The 22,576-nt window shown below is 39.0% G+C and overlaps 1 protein-coding gene across 1 annotated transcript; it reads left to right on the plus strand.

Moving 5' to 3' along the window:
• The first annotated feature begins 250 nt into the window (after positions 1-250).
• Positions 251-22,479, plus strand: LOC117423335 (V-set and transmembrane domain-containing protein 2-like protein). The gene is made up of 4 exons (XM_034038935.3): positions 251-608; positions 17,897-18,072; positions 19,109-19,153; positions 21,406-22,479. Exons 1-4 carry the CDS (start codon positions 491-493, stop codon positions 21,739-21,741), a joined length of 675 nt encoding a protein of 224 aa, XP_033894826.3. The 5' UTR covers positions 251-490; the 3' UTR covers positions 21,742-22,479.
• The last annotated feature ends 97 nt before the right edge of the window (positions 22,480-22,576 follow it).

The raw sequence follows: 22,576 nt of genomic DNA on the forward strand, positions 1-22,576 counted from the left end.
CCGTCGATTGCATCCAATGCATTTATATGCCTACTTATATGCAAACAATTTCGACTATCAAAATGGTTATCTATCTGGCTGCAGCTGCAGCTACTGCTGCTCGATTGTTTTTCATATACCCCTGTAGCTTTAAGAATTACTGCCTTGTAAAAGTTTAATGGATAAATCGCTTGATCAGATCCATCCGCCTAATTGATCTCCACCGTTGCAAGCCTGGGCACACCTCCTCTCTGTTTCAGATCGGATCTCCTTCCGCCACAGTTAGCAGGCCCGCAGTCTCGAGCAGACCCGCAGAAGGGAGAGGAGCCAGCGGAGTAGTCGACAGCAGCAGCAGCAGCAGCAGCTCCCAAACGCGCAGTGTGTGAACTGAACGGGGGCGATTTTATTTAAAAATAAAGCCTGGGACAATAGTTCCCTGGGACCTGAGCTGGATTTTGGATCCCCCTGATGCGAGTGAGTGGCAGAGAGTCCTGGAACAAAAATCAAAGCGATGGGAGCCTTTGGAGTGGTCATAGGGATTTTACACTGCATGGGACTTTACATCCAACTTAGCGCCTCGTCAAAGCAAGCTGGATACCCGGACCTGGAGAATCATATCTCCGGCAATGGTAAGTGCCATTTAAATGTGCCACAAAACACACAGGACAAAGTCGTAGCAAGAAAAAAAAACTCTGCCAAAATGTGAACTGGATATCGACTGTTAAATACAAGCAAAATAACGCAACGAGGGAAGGTAGATGTGATTTATGACAGATAATCTTTTTCATATAGTTAACTGTTGTATCTCTCTACTATTTAATACAGTAGTAACCATACAGAGAGCGCAAAGGTGAAATGGACACCGACAGTTCTCCAGAAAAACTGACAAGAGATACTGTTGCAGGCTACTCCAAAAGAGAGGTTCAGATGCACTCTACTAATAAATAAGGTTGAAAATCGCTAATAATAATAATAATAATAATAATAATATTAATAATAATAATAATAATAATAATAATAATAATAATAATAATAATAATAATAATAATAGAGAATTGTGAATGACAGGATGTAAAAAGAGAATATGTTTGAATGTAAAGATAACCGAAACAAATTTCCTTTAAACATCTGTTCTGTATTTTTATTCCTATTGTATTACTGAATGTTATATATCGTAGCATCATAAGTGTACTAACACCTCAGTCATTTATTTTGTAGCTGGTACTTTAGTTTGGCCTCTGCACATATACTGCTTTTAGTGGGGTTTTATTTTGAATTGTTTTATTAAGAGTACAATGCTATCATTTTATAATATCTACCTGTTACGCTGTCCATATAAAATAGACGAATGACAACTACATTATTTTAATAGCGACCTGTAATGTACGAAGAGATTGCTTCTCCGTTCTGTCTTCCAGTATTTGACGTTAGTTTAGAATGACGCAAACGGAAAGATTCTATTGATTTGGGCTCAATGCATAACTGTTTAATTAACGATACAATAGAATATCGTGATTTCAATGCAAAGATCAAATGTGTTTGCAGTCAGTGCAACACCTCAACCCCATACAGGTGCATAGTTAGCATAACCAATAAATAGATGCGAATTAGCTATGAAAATACACGGAGGCAGATAGGGCTGCATACCCGTTTGTCTTTTTAGTTGAAAAAACAAGCCCTGAAGTCATTTCTTTTGGTGTGTGTATATCTTACCTATGCATTGATTCTCACTAACTGTAAAAAAAGTAGATCATTTCTTTTAATTCTTTGTTTTGGATCTTATTATCAAAGTGGTGAATGATGCATCAAGAGTTTAAAACATGCACAGTATTATAAAACAGCTGGGCATGTTTTCTTTATTTTATTATTATTTTTTTTTTTTTTTTTTTTAAACAGCTACCCTTATACTGAGCATTGTGACCGTACTGTAGGGTTGACAGTCTTAGTGCTTTGAGGCATAACTGGGTCTGTCTTTGAGTTAAACCAAAAAAAAAAAAAAAAAATGATTTCAAAAGGAGATTATAAAATAATAAATTGTACAGTGTCTAAATAAAACTGTGAGTGTATTATTTTCTATATAAGATGTAGTTTGTAGCTTGACCCACTCCGAAGTTAGATTTGTGTAGGTTTATCTATTTCTATCTGTCTGCTGCACAGTATAAATATATACAAGTGCACATCCCTGCCCTCTTATACAGCAGCCATAGTTTGTAAGCAGCGACAGTTACCTGTAATCAGTAATTTACCCCCCATCCAGGGAGACTGATCCTTAATCCCAGCTACCTGGTCACTTGGGAAGTACAGTGAAGCGGTACTGTAGTTTGTACTGTTACACAGTAAAGAGGAACCACTCAGAAGCAATAATAGGGACCAGCATCTTTGTCCTTAGTCAATTAAATAATCCATATCAATCCATATTACTGTTTCACTAGACATGTAAATTAATTAATAACACCGGAAATGTACATCTGTAGCATTGCTTAGTACAAGCACTAGCACATCTTGTAGTCTGAGTGTGCATTTCAGTAGCAGTAACAGAATTGCCTGCAAAGTACTTGTAGTAATGGACGAGGTTACATGCCCGCAAGAATTCTGGTTGTTTTTCTGAACGTCTGAAATGAACCAAATAAAAGGGTACATTAGGATTCAACAATATGTTGAATCTCAGCTAATTTTCTATCTTCAGTAAACCGCTACAAACACATTGTCATGCCATGGTTCAAACATCCTCAAACGTGTGATAGCTGGCTTCTGTGCACACTGTCGCACCTCCATGTAAAGCAGCTATCAGGATTTTGACATTACTTGCATAATCAGCGTGTCTGTACTCAGGGTTTTGAACCCCTCTTCCTTGTAGAGTATTAATGCTGTCAGTCATTCCAGCAGCAGAGCATGCAGGTGCTTCGTTGTATTCTTGGCCAGTGTCCTTCAGTCTGTAACCAGGATATCAGGTAGGGAAGTAGGTCAGCCGACAAGACCTTTGCTGGGTGTCTCTTTTCTCTGTTCTGACACTGATGTAGCTGTGAGGCCTCTACAACACTCCCTATTAGGCTTGCAGATAAGAGCAATGCTGTGGTGACACATGGCTTTTAATGATGCTGCACTGTCCCTGCTAATGAGGCTGCTTAGATTTTGAGCAATCACCCTTTTTCTTTTTTTTCTTTCTTTTACTCTCTTGTGTTTTATATGCTGTGAATTGTAGGTGCTGTTTGGTACAAGCTGGCATCAGTACCACAAGAGCGCTGGCAGCATGCCTTCTCATCTAATCCTATTTATTCTTTATAACTCAATGGGCAGCTCCATTCCAGACTGCCGTCTCCTAAATTAAAATCCAGGGACAGTGATTCAAGATAGTAACACATGGAAAACCACATTGCATTGTTTTCATCTTTCATAGTCCAGTGATTCATCCAAAACTATAAAGTAATAGAGTATGTAGTTAAACTAAAGGTTAAACTTTAAGTTTCTTTGGTAGCACCTGAGGACAGGGCGTATGTAACAGTGTAATAACATGGTAATAACTGGGTAACTACCAATAGTGCCTGATTGCACATGGTAACTGGTGGTGCAATATGTGTGTGGTTACATGGGGATGTTCTGTAAGGTGGTATGACCGTGTAATGACACCAGGTAACAAGATGTTTTAACAGTAGTTACTGTGTAAGAGGTAGTTACCTAGTTATTACAATGTAATTAGACAGACCGTGCCGTGTAATCTAAAGTGCTACAGTTTCTAATTAACTCTACAATATTTCAGTGTATTTTAATGGTCCAGGTACAATGACACTGGCTACAGTCAAACACAGTGTAGACAGGGCTATGTCAGCCTTCCTACAATGTACTGTACACCGACGTACCTCAGCGCAGGCATCTCGAGAGGTGGATGTCTAGTTCATTAACCACTGTGCCATCCTTAGCACCTATTTAAACATTGCATTTCTCATTCCAATGGAAAGCATTGCTGTCCACTCTGTACCAGCTCTGTTAAAGCACGGCACACTGTGCTAGTTCAGTAGCAGTGGTGGGATGCAGCAGTGCCCCGACACAGATGGGTATTTTCTGGGTGAGCTGCTGCCACCGTTTTGATCTGATTTGCTAGGTATTCATGAGGAACAAAGGACACATCTTAAAGGATCATGTCAGCAGTGTGCTTGAGCTTTACTTTCATCAGATGACATATACTAGTTATTAATGAGGTTTCAAACCTCCCCGGGGAATGGCCCAGAGTGTGTGTATAGTGTTAGCAGGTTTGCCTTGTGGACTCTTGGGTGAGAATGACATATTTAACACTGGAGATTGTGCTTCACTGAACAGGAGAATTCAGTTTTACTCTAAAGTCAGCTACTGGCCTTGATACACAAAACCATTTTTTAGGGCACACGGGCTAAAAACTGCAAACCAATCCAAAACACCTGATCACTTGGGATAATCAGTCATATTACCTTAAACTATAATCTCTACAAACAGAGAGCAAGAAAATCTGTCATCTGTGATGAGAAATAGCATCTCAAATATTAATAATCATATCTGACGTGTTGTAGATGTCCCTTACCCTACCGACTGGGGATATCGATTTTCAGATCAAGATAAAACAGATTGATTTAAATAGTATTTTAATTCAAAGCACACTATCAGAACATGCCAGCACTGCTATAAACCCTTTAGAGCTTTGTAGATCAGAAGCAGGCGTTTAAAAATCAATTCTCTGCTTGACTAAAAACCATTGGAAATAGGCCAGAACTTGAGGAATATTAACCAAGGAGCCCAGATCAGAAGCACTTTGGGTAAGCATAGTCTGATAGAAATTCTTGCTGTCATGCTGTTGTATCTTTAGGGTCTTGTGTATATATATGTGTGTGTATATATATATATATATATATATATATATATATATATATATATATATATATATATATATACCAGCAGGGTGACCAGTAAGACACCAGTACATGTGGGTTCTAATTCACAACTCCTACTGGTAATCTTCACTTTCTGGAATTTTCAGCAAATAGATCAAACTAGGTTCTTGATAACCTCAAGTTTCCTTTAGTCAGTGGGGTAGACCTTCTCATCGTTTGATGTGATTTATTCACCCTCACGGTTGTTAGGATTTAATTGCAGATGGTCATTGTGCATGAATAAGTTATGTCTTAATTGACCTTTACCTATATATCATATAGTATCTGTGCCATTTTTCTTCCGCAACCTTCCAGCTCGTGCAGTCCTTGGCTTTCCTCACTGAGCACTCTGAGAACTGATTTTTGTGCTTGAGGGTATGGGATGGGATACCTCGTCATTTTATTGAGGCAGAATCATTTGGATCCTTTACTTGGCATTATTATCTTTGCAGGCCTTTGCTTTTGCGCTTCAACAGTAAATATTCTGGTAATTCTCTCTGTTGTGGGTAACCGTTCACATGAAGAAAAAAGTGGATTTCCTTAAGATCAGGATAAAGTATTTTAGAGGAACTGATAATGTTCATATTGACTTGGCCATGGAGAAGAGCTCATTAGGATCTCATCTAAGTGATCAACAGCATTAAATACGAACAGTATAATTGCCAGTTTCTATGCTGCTGGACTCACGGGGGTCAATCGACAGCATGGGTCAAGTCAATCAAAAATTGCCTGAGTGCTTTTAACAATTTGACCTCAACCCATTTGTAGCTGATTGCCTGTTATCAGGCATATTCATTATTGGATTATTAGTCTTGGTCTCTGGAGAGACAGGCAAGCTGCATTGGACCTGAGTAAGTATTCCATTGTTGGTGGAGGTCAGTATGTAACCCTTTGCTGTGTGTTTCTTTCATTTCCAGCTCTGTTCTGAGACACTGGTCTAGCTGTGAGGCCTCTACAACACTCCGTATTAGGCTTGCAGATAAGAGCAATACTGTGGTGACTCTTAGCTTTTAATAATGCTGCACTGTCTATGCTAATGAAGCTTACTAGACTGCACATATGCTTGGTTTAGCTTTAGTGTCCATGGGGATATTTCTGCAACAGTGAGAGCCCTTTTTTCTTCAGCATTATTTATGTAGGCATAAGCAAGACTAGTCTCCTGGTCTGAAATTTAGAGCGGAATTGTCTGTGCTCAAGTTATAAAAGCTTGCAGTGCTGAAACAGCAAATTAGGATAGTAGTTCCTCTGTGTTTTACTTACTAAAATCCTCAAATTGAAAATGCTCAAGTCAAAATCCCACTATACTATAGTAGTCGCCAATTAATTTTTGTTATTTTCTCCCCCAATTTAGTAGTGTCCAATTATTTTGTTTCGCTCAGTTCACCGCTACCACCCCTGCGCTGACTCGGGAGGGGCGAAGACGAGCACACGCTGTCCTCCGAAGCGTGTGCCACCAAGACACGTTTTTTGATCAGTGTTGAAATTCTGGTTTTATAACAAGATATCATTTATATTACTGTGTGTAAATTCTAGAGATGTGAACATCCAAATGAGTAAGATTTGAAAACGTTAGGAGTGAGATTTGGAAATACTTCATTAAAAAAAGCTTTTTCATTTTCTTTCTGTTAGAAGTGAGACTGCTAAGATTGATGCCTACAATGAATGAACCTTGCTTGAAATGACACGTGTGAAATTTCCCATTGCAGAATTTTCATAGGTTGTTGGTTCTATGGTCGCAGTGTGTGCAACACTGTGAGTTGAGCTGCCTGTATTTTGTATTAATTTGCTTGCTCTGAGGTCCCTATACTGAGCTCACTTTATTGGATACACTGGCTGCAGGACCCAGGCTTTCCATATTGGATTAGTTCACTCAGAGGTTCCTCTTCACTGATTTACTGTCTCCCAGGTCCCTCTGCTGATTTCTCTATATTAACTGCTGGGCTTGAGATCATGCTGTGCAGCGGCTCAGTTAAGTTTGCAGGCTCTCTATCGCCACTATTGTCATATCAAATATCTGACCCTCTAAGTATTATTGAGTTTTACCTCATATATGTTTTAACTGAAGAAATAAGTAACCATAGGATTGCATGTTAGTTGTGGTTTTGCTTTTCTTATAGCATCTTTTAACAAATACCAAGCAACCAAAAACTGTGCTAACTGTGTGCAATTAGCATAATGCTGCATAAATGCCACTATAAGGATAGGCACACCATACAGCAAGTTGTACTTTATCTTTAATAAACATCTGGTTTTGATTTATAATATTCAAAAGATGCTGAAAACATTGCATTGGAACTAGTGACTACTGGGCTCTGTTTTATAGTTGTAAGATGTCCATACTGCTGTCCTGAGGTGTTTTTTTATTCTTAATTTTGCTGATACCGAAATCTCAGCATTCATTTGTCCAAAGACAAAACTGAGCTGCCTCAGTATTCTTTGCTGTTCTTCTGGTCGGAGACTCTGTTGCCAGTTAAAATCTGACTGGCTTCCTAATCCCTGTCAAGCAAACATGTGCTGTGCAATCCTCTGTGCTTCAGTGGATAACACAATCGCTGTTGAACAGGCAGGACCTGGGTTACAATCCTGCTGGGATAAGAAGACCTCTGTTGTGTCCCCTTATCAGCAGTACTCTGGAATGGCATGAAGTGTGTCATGACTTCAAAGCTGTTCTTCAAACTTTGCCTGCAAGAGTGGCCAAGTGCATCTGTAAACTGGACACAATACCCAATTAATATCATTTATAATGGTTCTAAAATAAACTTAGGGGTTGAATTGATCAACCTATGTGCCACTGGGATAAGTCTCAACTTAGCTGTTACTTAAAGATAACCTGATATAACAATCCTTTTACAGCATTTTACAGCACTGAGGACTCACCCTGGATTGCATCATCTATCTTTTCATTACCCTTAAAAATAAGTGGTTGAAGCAATATAGGTGTTTATCATACCCTGGGAACAATTTAGAAAACAGTGGCTGCTGGATCCATACAATTCAGGAGGGTATGATTTAAATAGCCTAGTTAATATTCTCCCTGATTGTGGCATTCCTTGCAACTATTTAAAAAAAAAGAAACTAAAACATTTGACAGGGCAAAGTATTGTTGTTTGAGCCTTAAAACGAGTGTAGAAATATACAGTGTTTTGTGTTACTCCATTTACAACACACAAGTTTAATGAAAGCAGTGCGATATTACAGTGTGCACTGCGGTAGCTCAAAAACCTGTACTGTTGGTAAAATATTCAGACAACATTCTGTAAAACAGAGAAAAAGTTTTAATTGCTGCATATCACATCAGCTGTCGACATTTGACTGTCTGAAAGTTAATGACTTGGAACAGGCAGGGAAGTCGGAATTAGTCAAAATGTTTATTCATAACTTTCTACATGTGTCAGTGAAACAGACTTAGACAGCTGTTAAACAGCCACAGCTGATAAAAAGCTCCATTTTGTTCCTGAGCTTTGAGACATGAACTAATACTAACCGTTCTTTGACTGATAAGATAAAGCAATGCTGTCAGGAAGGTGAGTGGTGTGGGGAAAATAACCAGTCCAAACAAGTAATACATTCCAAATGGTCCAGCTATTTACTGCCAGTCGCCCAATATGTCCACTTTAGACTCCTCGTCCCTGTAGTGCAGAAATAGTGGCGGTGTGGGTCATGGTTGTGTGCAGGGGTAAGTGCTCCAGGGGTGTGTGCTGGCTCTGCGGCCTCATCTCCTGTCAGTCCCTCTCTGAGTGCCTCTAAATCCTCGGCACTCAATGTCTGCGTGTGCACAGCCAAGGCTGATCTTTCTCTCCGTGATGAGCACAATCCCTCTGGGATTGGGAAGACAATCTGGATGTTATTTTGAGTTTTGTGTTCTCACCAGGAGTCCAATTTCAGCCTCTGTCATCTTCGATATTCGTCGGCCCACTCCCAAGCCTCTGTTTTATCCCCACTGTTAAAATGTTGAGATGAGACAACAAACCCACTTTATAGCAGTCTATTTACATGATTTACTCATGCAGCAAAAAAGTAAGGAAAACCAGGTAACTATGACAATGTGGAATGTGTCCTTCATGGGAAACCAACAAGGAAGCCTCACTAAGGAGGATGGCCTTCCTATAAGAGAATTATTCACATGCTCTTTCAGCATTATATACCTTTTTTAACATTTGTTTTCTGTTTCAATGCACTGTTTGTTTGTTCATTAGATAAGGTTTGGTGCATTAGATAAGGTTTGATATCCTTAAGCTTTTTCTTAAAGCAACTCCTTAACTATATGATTATATTTTTCTAGCTTTATATTTTATTCTCTTGTGAACAGTAGACATTCGGGATAAAATAACACTGTTATACCTTAAACCACAATGTTGCAGCCGTGGTCCTGCGGACTTGCAATTGTACAAGGTCGGAGGCAATCTAGAGCAGATCTAAAAGCATGTAATACTTGTACAGCCTGGTACAGAATCTGCTGAGAATCCCTGGAACTCTTTAATAGTGTCCTTGACAATAACAGCTGCACATCATCGAATGGGGAATACGCTCAAAACCTAGACACAGCAATGGACAAACTGAAATGAGGCTTTTAATTCCTTCAGCACTAGTCCTATACATGGCAGGACAGTTTCAAAACTCAAAGAGCATACGAGTAGGTGTTGTTATGAGCACATGACTAATGAGAGACACAGCGATTGGAAAGTAGTTCCTTTGTAATGTGGTTCTTTCATAACCAAATGTGAGTGTTTGTTCTTTACCCCTTGCGCTCAATTCACAGCAAGTTTCTTCATAAAATCCAAAAGCCGGTGCGTTGACTTCACAACAATAAACTACATCTCCCTCACATTGGATGTCCACACTCAGAAAAGAAGCAAGTTCAAATAATTATTAGTTCATGTTATTCTTATTTTCGAGGTTAAAAACACAAAAAACGAACATGTTTCGACCAAACAATGGCCAATGTTTTGTCTTGTAATATCATATTGTAATTACAATACCATAAACTATTTAAGATTATAATCATGCTGTAGGACTGTTTCTGAGTACATAACAGCTACTGTAGCCCCCTTTTCCACTGTCATTCCACTGCAAAGCACTTTGAAATACCTCAGTGGAAAAAAGGGCTGTATAAATATGTCTACAGAGAAAGATCAAAACAAGCACAAGCTCTCCAGAGAAAGACAACAGTGGCTGGGATGCCCTTAGGCTTTTATTGAAACAACAATATTAAACTTCAAAGTGCAATCAAAAGACACAAAGGGTAGGATGTGATTGTACAAGCCTGTCACAGTGTTCACTTCAGGTATTCCAGAGGGACAGGCCACATGGGTCATGGGAAGAATGGGCCTCTATTGGGCTCTATTCACAAAGAATGGTTTTTAAAGTCTGTTTAATTGGGTTACCTAAATGGTATACTCTTTAAACATTTACCAAAATCAATTTCTCTACCTCCTTATTATTTAATAACATTATCATTGAACCCGCTTTTATTGCTGCACATCGCTCTCTCAGGAGTCTAGGAGTTCCAAGGCTTAATCTGGTGGTAACATCTGTGTGTCCTATGATCTATCGAATCAGCCTCATTTGTGTTGTGTTTTCAAGCCTGCAGTTATTTATTTGACATACGCTCGCTCAGCTGCAGATATTCATACTAATCCAATGACAGCTCCAGGGAGTACAAAGGCAGCAGATAAGTAAATCCCTTCATGCTGGGTATCACTTAACTTGAAAACGATTCAGAGGATCTCTTGATTTTCTTCTAGATTATGAGGATGATAGACATTAACAGGGTGATTTTAGTGCAGAATTAGTGCAGAACTCCAGGATCTGCAGAATTACAGGCACGGCTGACATTATAATTTAATTATTTTCTTTTTCTTTCATATCTGCTCTTTGGCTAGTTTCCCATTTTCTCCCTCTATCATCCCTGCCCTCCCCCTCTTTTTTAAATATCATACAGTATCTGCAGCCTGCGTACTACCCATTGTTCCAATAGCCATACCTTTTGTAACTTCTTTCATAAGCTGGAATCAAAATGGGTTATCTTCAACAAATGTAGACTTTAATGCCAGTGCATACAGCGCAAACACTCATGTATTGCCTTACATTGCAATGGGTTTCACCAATAGAACAAAACAATAAGATGGGCAACTTGGATTATAGCCTCCTCGTCTGTTCATTCCCATTTGTGTGAAATATTTCTGCCTTAGATCTTAGATCCTTATTTTAAACAGGCTTGTTGATGCACCACTTTAGGAAGGATGCAGCCCAGTAAGATAAATACAGCAGATGAACCAGGCTGTGCAAGCTAGACTCTTCCTGGTTAACAATCATGTCTTCGTTCTTCACAGCAGCTGGGTGATTAAATCAGGTGCGCCCCTGGTATCAGCCTGCCTCTCAGCAGCCTTTCACACCCTTTCATCTGGGTTTCTTTTGTTCTGCCTTTTCTTTATGAACTGTCTCTTATATGTCTTCAAAGTGCCAATCGGTTTTTATTTGCCTTGGCAAAACAGCCCGCCAGACTTCACTTAATCAAATGTTACAGTGGTAAAGGTGATCTCTTTCAGTTAGGTTTATACCAGCGTTAGCCCACTCCGGGGTGGGGGTTGAAACGCTTTGCCTCGCTTCCCGAAATATTAAACAGCAGCCACTGCTGGTGCTGAGCCGGCTTGGGCAAGGTTTAGTTTTTGTTGGCTTTCGATATCTGCCGGTTGGCTTTGAATATCCAGCAGATTTTTGCATAACTTTTTTAATAATATGTTTATGTAATAACGTAATAACTAATTCATTAATTAATTAACACACATGTAATTGGGACTAAAATTTGATCTCAATAAAAATCAATAAAACAGGTCGCTTTGTGCACCAAGGCATTGCAATCTAACAGTTTTGTATGTTTTTATTTCTTATCTGTAAAACTGCAGGGGGGGGCCGTAGTTCAATAAATGGTGGCGGTCTATTTCAAGCATCTAAAGTATTGCAGTTCTTAATACTTTGCTCAACCTTTTTCCTTCATACTTGTATTGTATTTAAATGTTGTTAATACAGAGTTTAAGAGTGGCGCTCATTTAGATAATTAAAGTAGTCCCAGATTTTCTGGGGGTGGATGAGTGCACTGATGCAAATGAGCAGGGCTTGTCAGTGCATGGATTAGGGTTACTCTGCTCCCATTTCTCAGCTAATTTCTATTTAGCTGTTTTGATGGGCGTGCACTGTCTTTCACTGCTGGAGGCTTATGAACTGTCTTCAGGCGTGCATTTTTTATTTTTTAAATTTTTTATGCCAGTTTGATTACCAGCAGTATTCTGGTATTTATTATTACAGGAATCCTAACATGATTATCCATACATCATTCTTGAAGGATTACTGCAGTATTCACATTTTATGCATGGCATTCCTCTAAGATTACTTCAGCATTCCTTGAAGATTAAATTCTAGTATTCCTACAGGGTGTTTACGAACTGAAAGTTACACAGCGGCCGTGTCAGGCAGAACAATTTTCTGTCTCTAAGGTACAGACTACCCTGGGGCTAGACAGACTAAAATGTGTTCTTACAGTAAACGGAGGTCTATTCCTAGAGCACTTAAGAGTGCTGGCTAGGGGATGCAAACAGAGATGCCAAGCCTGTCTCCCATTGAGCTTCAGACTGCTTTTCCACAGTAAACAGATTTCCCCAGCATGGTTGAAATACCACAGCAGGCAGCAGGGAACCAGCAGAGGGGGCTCTGTGCATAAAAACTCCCATATAGATTCTGTTTGGAGATGATTGATTTATCTTTATATTAAATTTTGTATGAAGCGTAAGCATTGCAGGTCTTGCTAACCTAACTTTAGAAGCATTTGACCATTACTGAATAAATAAGTTACTAAAAGCTACTAAATGATTTTAACAAAAACATGTTTGTCAGTTTCAATGACATACCTTATATCATTCTTTAGGGACCCGGCAGTCTATTTAAACAGACAGATCTTAATACCACCATCGTCTGGTGCTTGTGTCAGCTTTACCAGGATTTCACTTTGTTTTATTGCACTTTGCTATAGCATTTCCATCTTTAACACAGAGTTTGAAATAAATGTCTATGTTCTTCCATTTTACCAAAGCACCCCTTTGTTTAAATGACAAGTGCTTTGCTCAGTTAAATTTACCTCAAAATGTAATTTATTTAATTATTTTTAGAGCTCATTATGAAATGGATCATCCATGTAAATTTGAAAAGGCTTGAAAGTTAGTTTTAATTTGCAAATTGGTAGACAGGCTCTTGTAAGGTTTGTAATATTCCTGTAATGTGGTTACCATTGTTGCAAGCCTAATAGCATTTTAATAGTCAAAAAGATAATTACAGCTTAAGGGCTCTTTTGCACTCCTGCAGCTTCAGCCCCCAGAAGCCTGAGCCTATGAAGAGAGTGCAGTCAAGGGCAGTCAGAGGGATTGTGCTTCTAGGAGGTGACAAAGAAAACGCTGGTCAACCTCCCAGTGAAGATTATTATTACTATATTACATGCCAAGCTTTTATTTTACCATATACCTCAGTGTTTAACAGTCAAATAATTTCAGTACTGACGTAACACTGTAGTTCATTTAAATGTAAAACAAAGGCGCCCTCAAAGACTTCACTATAATGGCTTCGGTTTTCAGAATCTGATGGAAAAAATCTGCTAGTAGACTTAAAAATTAACATTAAATGTGTATGATATTTCATCAGAGAGAAGTAGGTGGCAATAAAGAAATACGTGGAGTTCTATCTAACCTCCCAAATTCTATACAGTACAAAGCTGTAATTCTATCAAGGGAACCTGGAGCCATGATAAACCACAAGAGCGAAGCCTTTGCATCTTTACGTTGTCTAAAAGAATCTTTCCGTTAACGCTATACAATATTAAATGTATTTTCATTTGTACTTCCTATGACTATACATTTCAACTGTGTGCAATAACACATCACTCTTTCAATCGTCACATGAAAAGATTGACATTACCTTTTAGCCATCATTTCATGTTATTGAATAAATGGCAATACATGGATATTAAAACTGCACATGTTTTATTTATGTCAATTACCAAGCAAGGTAGAATAAACTGTATTCAAATCAATGTAAAAGGCATTGCTCCCGGCTCTGTCTGTACAGTCACTGTTTTGCCAGCTCTAAATGAAAAGTGTCAAAACGAATAATGAATTCAAAACACACAAATGGAACGCTTAACATTCATCTTGAAAGCTTCATTTAAGTGGCAAGAAAATGAAAAGGGCATTGATTTAAAAAAAAATGCAGTAAACGGAAGAGGAGATGTTTTTGCCGTAACGCTAGTGCCCAGTGATTACAACACAGAAATAAAACACAGATATAATCTGAGAATCAGGGCTCTCAAATGCAGCAGATCTGAGCCCTATAGCTTGTTCTCCACACCTGTCTGTCTGTTCATGTGTTACCAGTACATTTTTTCAAATATATACAACTGTGATAAGGTCATTCTTAGCACAGGTCACTGTAGATATTAGGAGGTACCTGTCAATTTCCAGGGGGGGGGGGTAGGTCCAAGTTGCCAAGCTAAAGCTTTGTGTAAGTCCTCTTAAAAACATACTATGAAAAAATACTGAAAGAAAAGACAACATTTAAGAAAATAATTATGTTTTAGATCCCAGAAGGGAAATAAATCCTGCTATTAAAGTCCTCTCTTATAAATCCTGCCAGTCACATATTTATGAGATTAAATGGAAAAACGTCTCCCTAATCATGAACTTCTAATAGAGATTATTGAGCATTGGTAACTTAATGAACTTTTTAGTCTATATTACAAAATTTGATTCAGTGTATTCTCTGTTTAATTGGCACCATTTAGGCTGAATGAGAAATGGCTGGTTAGAGGACAGAAGGAGGAATTCTAAATAACTTGATGTTTTATCACTGAAAGGGAAGCAGAACACAAGGGGCTAGCTTCTCAAAGCATTTACCTTAGATCGTCACCGTTTTTATCTGAAAGGAAAAAAAAACACCATTACAATTCTAAAAAGAGAAACAACTTAAGATCACTTTCAAGTTCATAAGTTAAAAGTCTGATTTGTTTACATCTGGTTTTTATTTGGGTGGTTTCTCCTTTCTGAAAAACATTTTGCTCATGCCGATTGAGAGTAAATAGCTTTGAGAATTTTGCCCAATGAGTTTTTTTTGGTTGTTTAGGGCCTTATTCACAATGACTATTTTAAGGAATGTTTTTAAAGGACCGTTTATGAATGTTTTTAAGCATTCTTTAAGATTTAATAATCAGCCCTTAGTAAAACATTCCTTAAAATAGTCCTAAAAGTTTTGTGAATAGGTCCATCCTGTAATACCCTTTTCACCTCTTCTTCTCTTCAACATTGAGTCGTTGAAGTTTGTAGCTGTGAGAGACAATAATATTTCTGTAGGCTACATGTTTAGGTAGCTTTCTTAGTTATTTATTTAAACAGGAAATGTAGCTACATGTCAAGACAGAGTTAACAAAGTGTTGCTGGTCCCTACAGCACAGTAAAACAGATACCAAACAAAGTCATTCCAGCCATTATCCACGTCCACATATAAAATGCTTGTTTGTTGGGGACTGGTAGATAGCCAGTTTCCATCCTGCCTATGTCTGTTTCATACTGTACACAAAGCTGCAGATAATAGACATGCAAATAACATGATTAATTAGCCCTGGTTGCTTAGGCCTGGACACGGATTGCATTTTAAAGTGCTATTTAAATAGAGAGGGAGTAGATGCCAAGGACAAATGATCAGCTGTAAGCAGCCAGACAGCAACAAGAAACCCTGGAGCCTGCAAGATAACCTCTTATTAGTGGGACTGGCATAACATTACAGCTGTAGAGCAACATGCTGAATTTCCTTCTACATGAAAGTGAAAACTCATGAGAATGATTGTGTCCCAAGGCCTATATGGAGATGCAACTCATGTTCTTAGATTTTACAGAAAACCAAAACCTGCTCTCCCTTTAGAAAAAGCTAGATAAAATATCTGACAAAATTGTTAAATTGTGAGGAATGATGCTGGTGACTGCTTGTTAAGACTACTGAATATCATGGCAGTCTGGGCAGAGACTGCTTGTGTCTATTAGAAGTGATAGCAAGATATTAAACAAGCAGGTAAGCTGAAATGAAGCAGATACCCCACCCTCAGTCATTATGTATGTATTCCTCTTTTCCCATACTCGATAGAGGTTAGTGTCTGTGGCAATAAGAGGCTGGGGCTTCCCTTCACCAATAATGCTATTCCAGAAGCATTAATTCAAAATGTACTTTGTCTATACCTGGATGAAAGATTCCTGGTACAGTGAATAATTACCGCCTAAGGATAAACATCCTTTTAATAAATGACTTTCTGGGGATAAGTACCTTGTAGTTTAATAATGGTATTGTGTGATAATGAAACAGCACAACAAGGATATTAATGTAGCAGTTAAAGAATTGAAATTCGAGGCTGTTTAGGTCATGAATGACCTCAAATAAGGACGCTACAAAAGGCTTGCAGTTGCTTTAGGGTTAAAGATTTATTTCACTCAAATGCAAGGTAACCTCATACAAGGACAGATGATAATAAATCTTTCAGCCAGTATAGCTTGACTTTGCCCATGCATGCCTCTCTTTTTGATGTAATTTGGAGTTTAGTGCAATGACCTTGTATTGGCTCCTCATATGAGGTAATTATGCAGGAAAGGCAACACTGTCCTACATAGTGATCTCATACAAGTAATAAAAATAAGTCTTAAAACACATAATATTTGTTTCCTGTGGTTCATGGAAATTCATACATGACAGGGTTCAAACAGACCCCGTGATGGTATGCCAGACGTTTTATAAATATAATCGTTTTCAATAACAAGTTTGTAGTTTTTTTCATGAACACAATGATTGAATTCATGAATCCTAAAGCAGTGCAGTCGTTTGGTTCTGCACCCTGTCCCGTGTCATGCTTCAGTAGATGAAGAAATCCTTGAGCGGTGTGTTGTTGTTCAGGGAGAGGCTCGCTCTTCGGTGGCTTCCTCAGAAAAGAGGTTAGCTGTAAATTAAAAATCTGTTAAAGGAAGCAGTTTAGAAGATTTCTGCACCATCTGAACCACGTTTGATAGGTATACGGGGGAGCAGCTGCACTGACGCCTTCATTTGCAAAGGCCTTCACAGGTTTTCACAGTGAAGGATTAAAGAACATAATCTTGAATTGAACATGACCAGTAAATGGAGTGCCGTTGCTATTGTCATTGGATCAAATGCATCGTTTTATTAGATTATTTCAGGGAAGGCATTGCTTTTTTTTAATCAGATGGGGCTCACAGCAGCCCTGAGCATTTAGTAGCATTCAGATTCCTATGCACCTGTGTCTCTCAGCATCTTCTAAGTATTTTCTTGGCTGTGCCTTCTGATCTATGGCTGCCAGTTTCCTCAAGCTCCCATCTGTTCAGCTAATGTCAGCTGTCACCAATGCATACTCTCGCTTTACGCCAACGCTTTGCAGTTCCCTTTTAAAATGTAATTCCTAAAATCTGAAATCCTGACTAAAGTCTGGGCTGAAAGCATACGGTAGGCTGTATAGCTGTTTAGCCTGGTGTTAGAGTTACTGTTTCCTTGCTCAGACTGATTGTATTGTTTTAATCGGATCTGTTCTGTATAATGCCCTCCTAAATGAAAACAGGTTCTAGGGTTATGTGGTTGGGTTGTGTATTGTGCTCACATACCAGAATGCCTGGAAAGTGTAATAACACAGCGGCACCACCTTTTCTGTAGTATGTGCAAAGCACTCGTATTTGTTTTTTAAACCTGCTGAAAATCACAGCAACTGCTTGTAAGATATATTTTGGCAGTTTTTGTCTCTTGAAGAAGAATTACCAGTTGAATGAAGATCAGGGCTGGTCATGCTGAAATCTCTACCAGGGAAAGGAACTCGGTCTTCAGGTAAAGGTTGGCAGTGCAGAAAAACGGCATCTGTTGTATTCGCGTAAGCTCTTGAGTTAACAATGGTGCGATGAAGATGTGGTGCAACAGGTTCTCAATTTGCCTCTGTTTAGTTTCAGCCCTGTTCACAGAAGTGCCCCATGACATCACAACGCAGCCTGGTCAGGATGTGGAGATGGCCTGCTCCTTCCGTGGCAGCGGCTCACCCTCCTACTCACTGGAGATCCAGTGGTGGTACATCAGAAACCACAAAGACTGGATGGACAAACAGGCATGGACCTCCAACCAGGTGAGGTCTGCACAGAATGGGATCAGGGGTCATCACGCACTGAGCAGCCACCTTTTTGAGAGAGTAAAACCTGGGCAGCATTCTAGGGTTAAAGCTAGCATTACTGACCTAATTATGTTAGCAAACACTTTTAAAGGTAGCTCACATTTCAAACACTAGCCTTACATTTAATACACTAGCCTCACACGTTGGGGACTTGTTGGAGTGTCATAAGTTTTGTAGTCAACCCTACTCATATACAGTAGAGTGTTGAGTTTAATACATTGTGGCTGTGGGCCATTGCACGAAGAACTTTTTTTCTTTTACTGTTTATTAAACCATTTGAATTTGAGTAATATTTTCCCCTACCCTTCTTCTCCTTCTCTTACTTTCATCATGCTTCTATAAGTGGCACCAGTCCCCAGGTGCATAGAAAGCTGTAAAAACACAGTTAAGAGGGTAAGGACCTCCTGCTGTGGCACTGTAATTAGATGAAGGAAAAAGATGAAAGGAACAGCAGTTCATCAGCACTGTATTTCATTGACTTGTAATGTATTAGGAGCTGTGGCAGTGCCATAGGGGGTTTAAGAACTTGAGCACCATCGCTCAGAACCAGGGAGTGTGGTGGGGACAAGTTGTTCTGTTATTTATACAACCGATTCTAAAGGCAAATACACAGCCGTTTAATGAGGTTAAACTACAAACGAACTGCAGCAGTCATGCTTTCATTGGTGAATAGCTCCAGAACAGTTTAAAAACTTTGCAGATGGTGAATACGTGCTGTCCTGGTTGTCCACAGTGGCTCGTGACTTTATTGACAGAGATAAGGAAGAGGTTTCTATTTTTTTTTTTGTCCTATCCACTTGTATTGTACAAAATCAAGTCACTTTAACTATTATATCGTGGGTAGCACAAACAATGTATTCTTTTTCAGGAACTCCTAATCTGTTTCAGCAGCAATAAATTCCCTTGTTGCTAATTTCTTACACAATCATGATTGGTTTGATCCTCCTTTCTAACCCAGTGGTGTGTTTTTTTTCTCTTTGCTATCTCACAGATAATGCCCCAAGAACAGAATTCGAAGGATGCTACCAAAATTAGCGTGAGTTTGTTCATGTGCCTCTAGAATGCCCTGCATGCTTGGAATAGTGCATAGTGAGAGATATGGGTCTGTCTGTTAAAATATCATATTGGGGATATCATAAAGAGAGACTTGTGTTCTCTCTTACAAAGAAATATCCTTTGAAACAGACAAGGAGGTAGCTGCTCAATTAGAAAGGCTGTGCAAATGGAGTATTGATGTAGATATGCTTAGTACACTTCTATTAAATGCAGTATTGATGTAGGTAAGCTTGGCACAGTTCTATCTGCTTAATGAAGAAACATCTTAAAAACAAAGGTCCTTATATTGTCAAACTGATTGAGAGCTGCTAGCGAGCTGCCATCAAGGCATTTACATTATTACAACAGCTATTCCCAATGGTGGTTACACTTTGGTCCAAGTCAATCAAATTGGATCCAATTCTAGAATTTAAAATGCATTGCCAGGGTGTTTAATAGGAAAGAACCACCCAGTCGCAGAGGATTGATTCAGTCAGCGACTCACGGTTTAGTGGAGCTGGGGGTTTGGTTCAGCCTCTGCACTTACTTTACAGGCAAGTTATGCTAACGAAATAGAGAGTATACAAAGCAAGCAACAAGCGTACATCAATTTGGATTAACTGATTATCATTGATAGTAGATAGCATGCAGCTTATAATTAATAATGAAAGTTACCAATAAATCTATTAACACCTTTTATTAATGAAATAAACCTACCAGTGGGCAACCCATATCTAATATATTTATGTAAACTAATCACAGAAGATTGCTCATGGTTGTATGATGCATGAATATATATATATATATATATATATATATATATATATATATATATATATATATATATATATATATATAGGTTCCCCGTGCTTTAGAGAGATAAGGCTGTTTAGGTGTGGGGGGAAAAGCAATTTAGCTGTAGGAAGAAGGCATGTTTATCGCTGTGCAAGTTCCACTAATAATAGGTTATCTTGCTCTGCGATGTCTTGTTGCTGTCTGGCTGTTTACAGCTGATCATTTGTCCTCGACGCCTAGTCCTTCTGTGTTTTAAACAGCACTTTTTCCATGCAAAGAGGACCCAGGTCTTTTAGCAGAGAAAACAATGCAGAATGACCCTTGGTAGTGTTCCATTGGTCTGCTGTTGATTTCAGAGAGCCTGGGTAGGCTGCTGCTGAATTAGATTTGCGCTGCCATTGAGTCGATCACAGTAAGATAAGAAAGAGACATTCTGTTACTGGTGCGAAGTGGTACTGTCTGTAAATTTGAGTGTGACATCTTGTCTTTCTTTATTACTTACGATAATACGCAAGATACAATTACAGGCGCTATGCAAACACTGCTCTATGTAATAAATGAAACTGGCATTTTGTTGTATTTGCATTTTTAAGGTCAAATCCATTCTTTTTGTCACTCTGTTGTGCACTAGAATACAGTCATGAAGCCTTACCAGTGGCCCTACAGTGGCACTATATGCAAAATTGTACAATTGTATGAGACGTTGGTAGAATGGTACCACCGTGGTAACTTTAATATTTTAATATACCAATGGTATTAACGTGGTATAAACAAATACCGGTTGCAGTCCCATGTTACCATTGTGGTAGGACCACTTTGCAGTATTTGTTCCAAATTTGTTGCATTGCTGTTGTCTGTTAATGGTTCCTTCAGGGTAATAAGCTGGTATTATATTGTATCCTGAAGGGAATATACTGTATTGATTTTGCAATTTGTAATGACTCTGCTATACCCACACTAAATTGTTTTTAGAGCACTGAATTGCCTTGCTGATTGCATGGTATTTTGACATTCATTCCTGCAGTAATCAAGACCTCCTATGTGAACAGCTTCCTATTATAAGAGCAGCAAACCCCTCATATGTCACATGCTAATGCGCTTGTTATGATGAAACAAAACAGTGGTGCATCCTAGCTCATCCACAAGGAGGTCGACTCACTGCGTCCTTCACAAAGGATTTCACATCCAAGACCGTGCTATTAAAAACACTAGTGCCCTCTTGTATCCACAGCACTGTATACGCTCCCAGTTTGCCTACTATCTTCTATCAAGATGGACATCAGTTGTGTCCTGGTAGGAACCAATCAGTCCCACCTACAAACTACATGTCCATAGTTAGCTTTTTCAGAGGTAGGGACTTATGATGCGTTGGGCAGACCTTTGCAGTTTCAGTCTAGCTTGGGTCCTGTTTGAACTGAGAAATTCACACCATTCGTTCTGCTCTGTTTCTCTTGACAGGTCGTGAAGGTTGCTGGGAGTAACATCTCTCACAAGCTGCGCCTGTCCAGCGTGAAGCCCTCAGACGAGGGGACGTACGAGTGCCGGGTGATTGACTTCAGCGACGGCAAGGCCAGACACCACAAGGTTCGGGCTTACCTGCAGGTGGAACCAAACCAGAACTCGGAACCGCAGCACCACGGCACCGGCCACCGCCCACAGGAGACCAAGGCAGGGAGCCTCCAATCCAACCACGGCAAGCACGCACCCACACACAGCCATCACAAAGGAGGCAGGGAGCTGAAGAAACACTCGGCGGAGAATGCTAATGACTGCACTGACAGCTGTGTGCTGTAGAGCCAAGGCAGCCGGGCAGCCAGCCCAGACTGCAGCTACGACGTGAACCGCTTCTTGTAAATTGTATAAAGGAGTGCATGTTAAACATCTTTATAATGAATGTTTGTTGTTTATCAGTGGAAAGTCAAGACAACTGTACATTGGGATTCTGGGATGGTTTTTGAAGACAGCTACAGGAATAGGCATGATGGTTTCTGGTTAAATCACTCGATATTCCTCATTATTTACTTCAAAGATCAAACATGTCCAAAGGGTGAAGCCAAAAGGGGAAATATTTGATATTATAAAAATGAAAGGCCTATAATTTCAGGGGCACAATTTCAATTTGTTAACAACAAAAATGATAACAAAGGATTTTTAATATTTGTTTTGCTTTTACAAATGGAAGCATGTCTTGTTTGTGGAAGAATTCGTTTTTTACAGAATTTTGGTCTCACCCATAACCGCTTATCACATTAAATAAATCCTACCTGAATTAAAAACCTTAATGCGATCAGATAACATAATGTGGGGCATTGCATCACAAAAAAATTTTGATTATAATTATTTACAAAACTAAAAATAAAAAAAATGTTAAAGAAAGCACTATAGTTCCTGATTGGCATGCTGTCTTTGATAAGTGCAGTGTGTTAACATTCTTCACAGTTAGTTTCATCTGGTTTGAGCAAGTTTTTTTTTCTTTTTAGAAACTGCAGGGGAAAGCAGAAGAAACTTTGAGTTTTTTTTCTTTTTGCAAAACGACACTAAAGAGAGGGTGGTAGGAGGGGTCAAACATACATTTATAAAAAATACCTTGAAAAAAAGGATTTCTATTGACAATTGATGGCTTAGATAT

The sequence above is a fragment of the Acipenser ruthenus genome, chromosome 29 (assembly GCF_902713425.1).
Source record: "Acipenser ruthenus chromosome 29, fAciRut3.2 maternal haplotype, whole genome shotgun sequence".
Classification (NCBI taxonomy): Eukaryota; Metazoa; Chordata; class Actinopteri; order Acipenseriformes; family Acipenseridae; genus Acipenser; species Acipenser ruthenus.

Excerpts from the sequence above, each read along its gene's own strand:
- LOC117423335 (XM_034038935.3), top strand. The coding sequence starts at position 491 with ATGGGAGCCTTTGGAGTGGTCATAGGGATTTTACACTGCATGGGACTT. Across the intron at positions 18,073-19,108 it reads AGGCATGGACCTCCAACCAG|ATAATGCCCCAAGAACAGAA; the intron begins GTGAGGTCTGCA and ends GCTATCTCACAG. Across the intron at positions 19,154-21,405 it reads AGGATGCTACCAAAATTAGC|GTCGTGAAGGTTGCTGGGAG; the intron begins GTGAGTTTGTTC and ends TTCTCTTGACAG.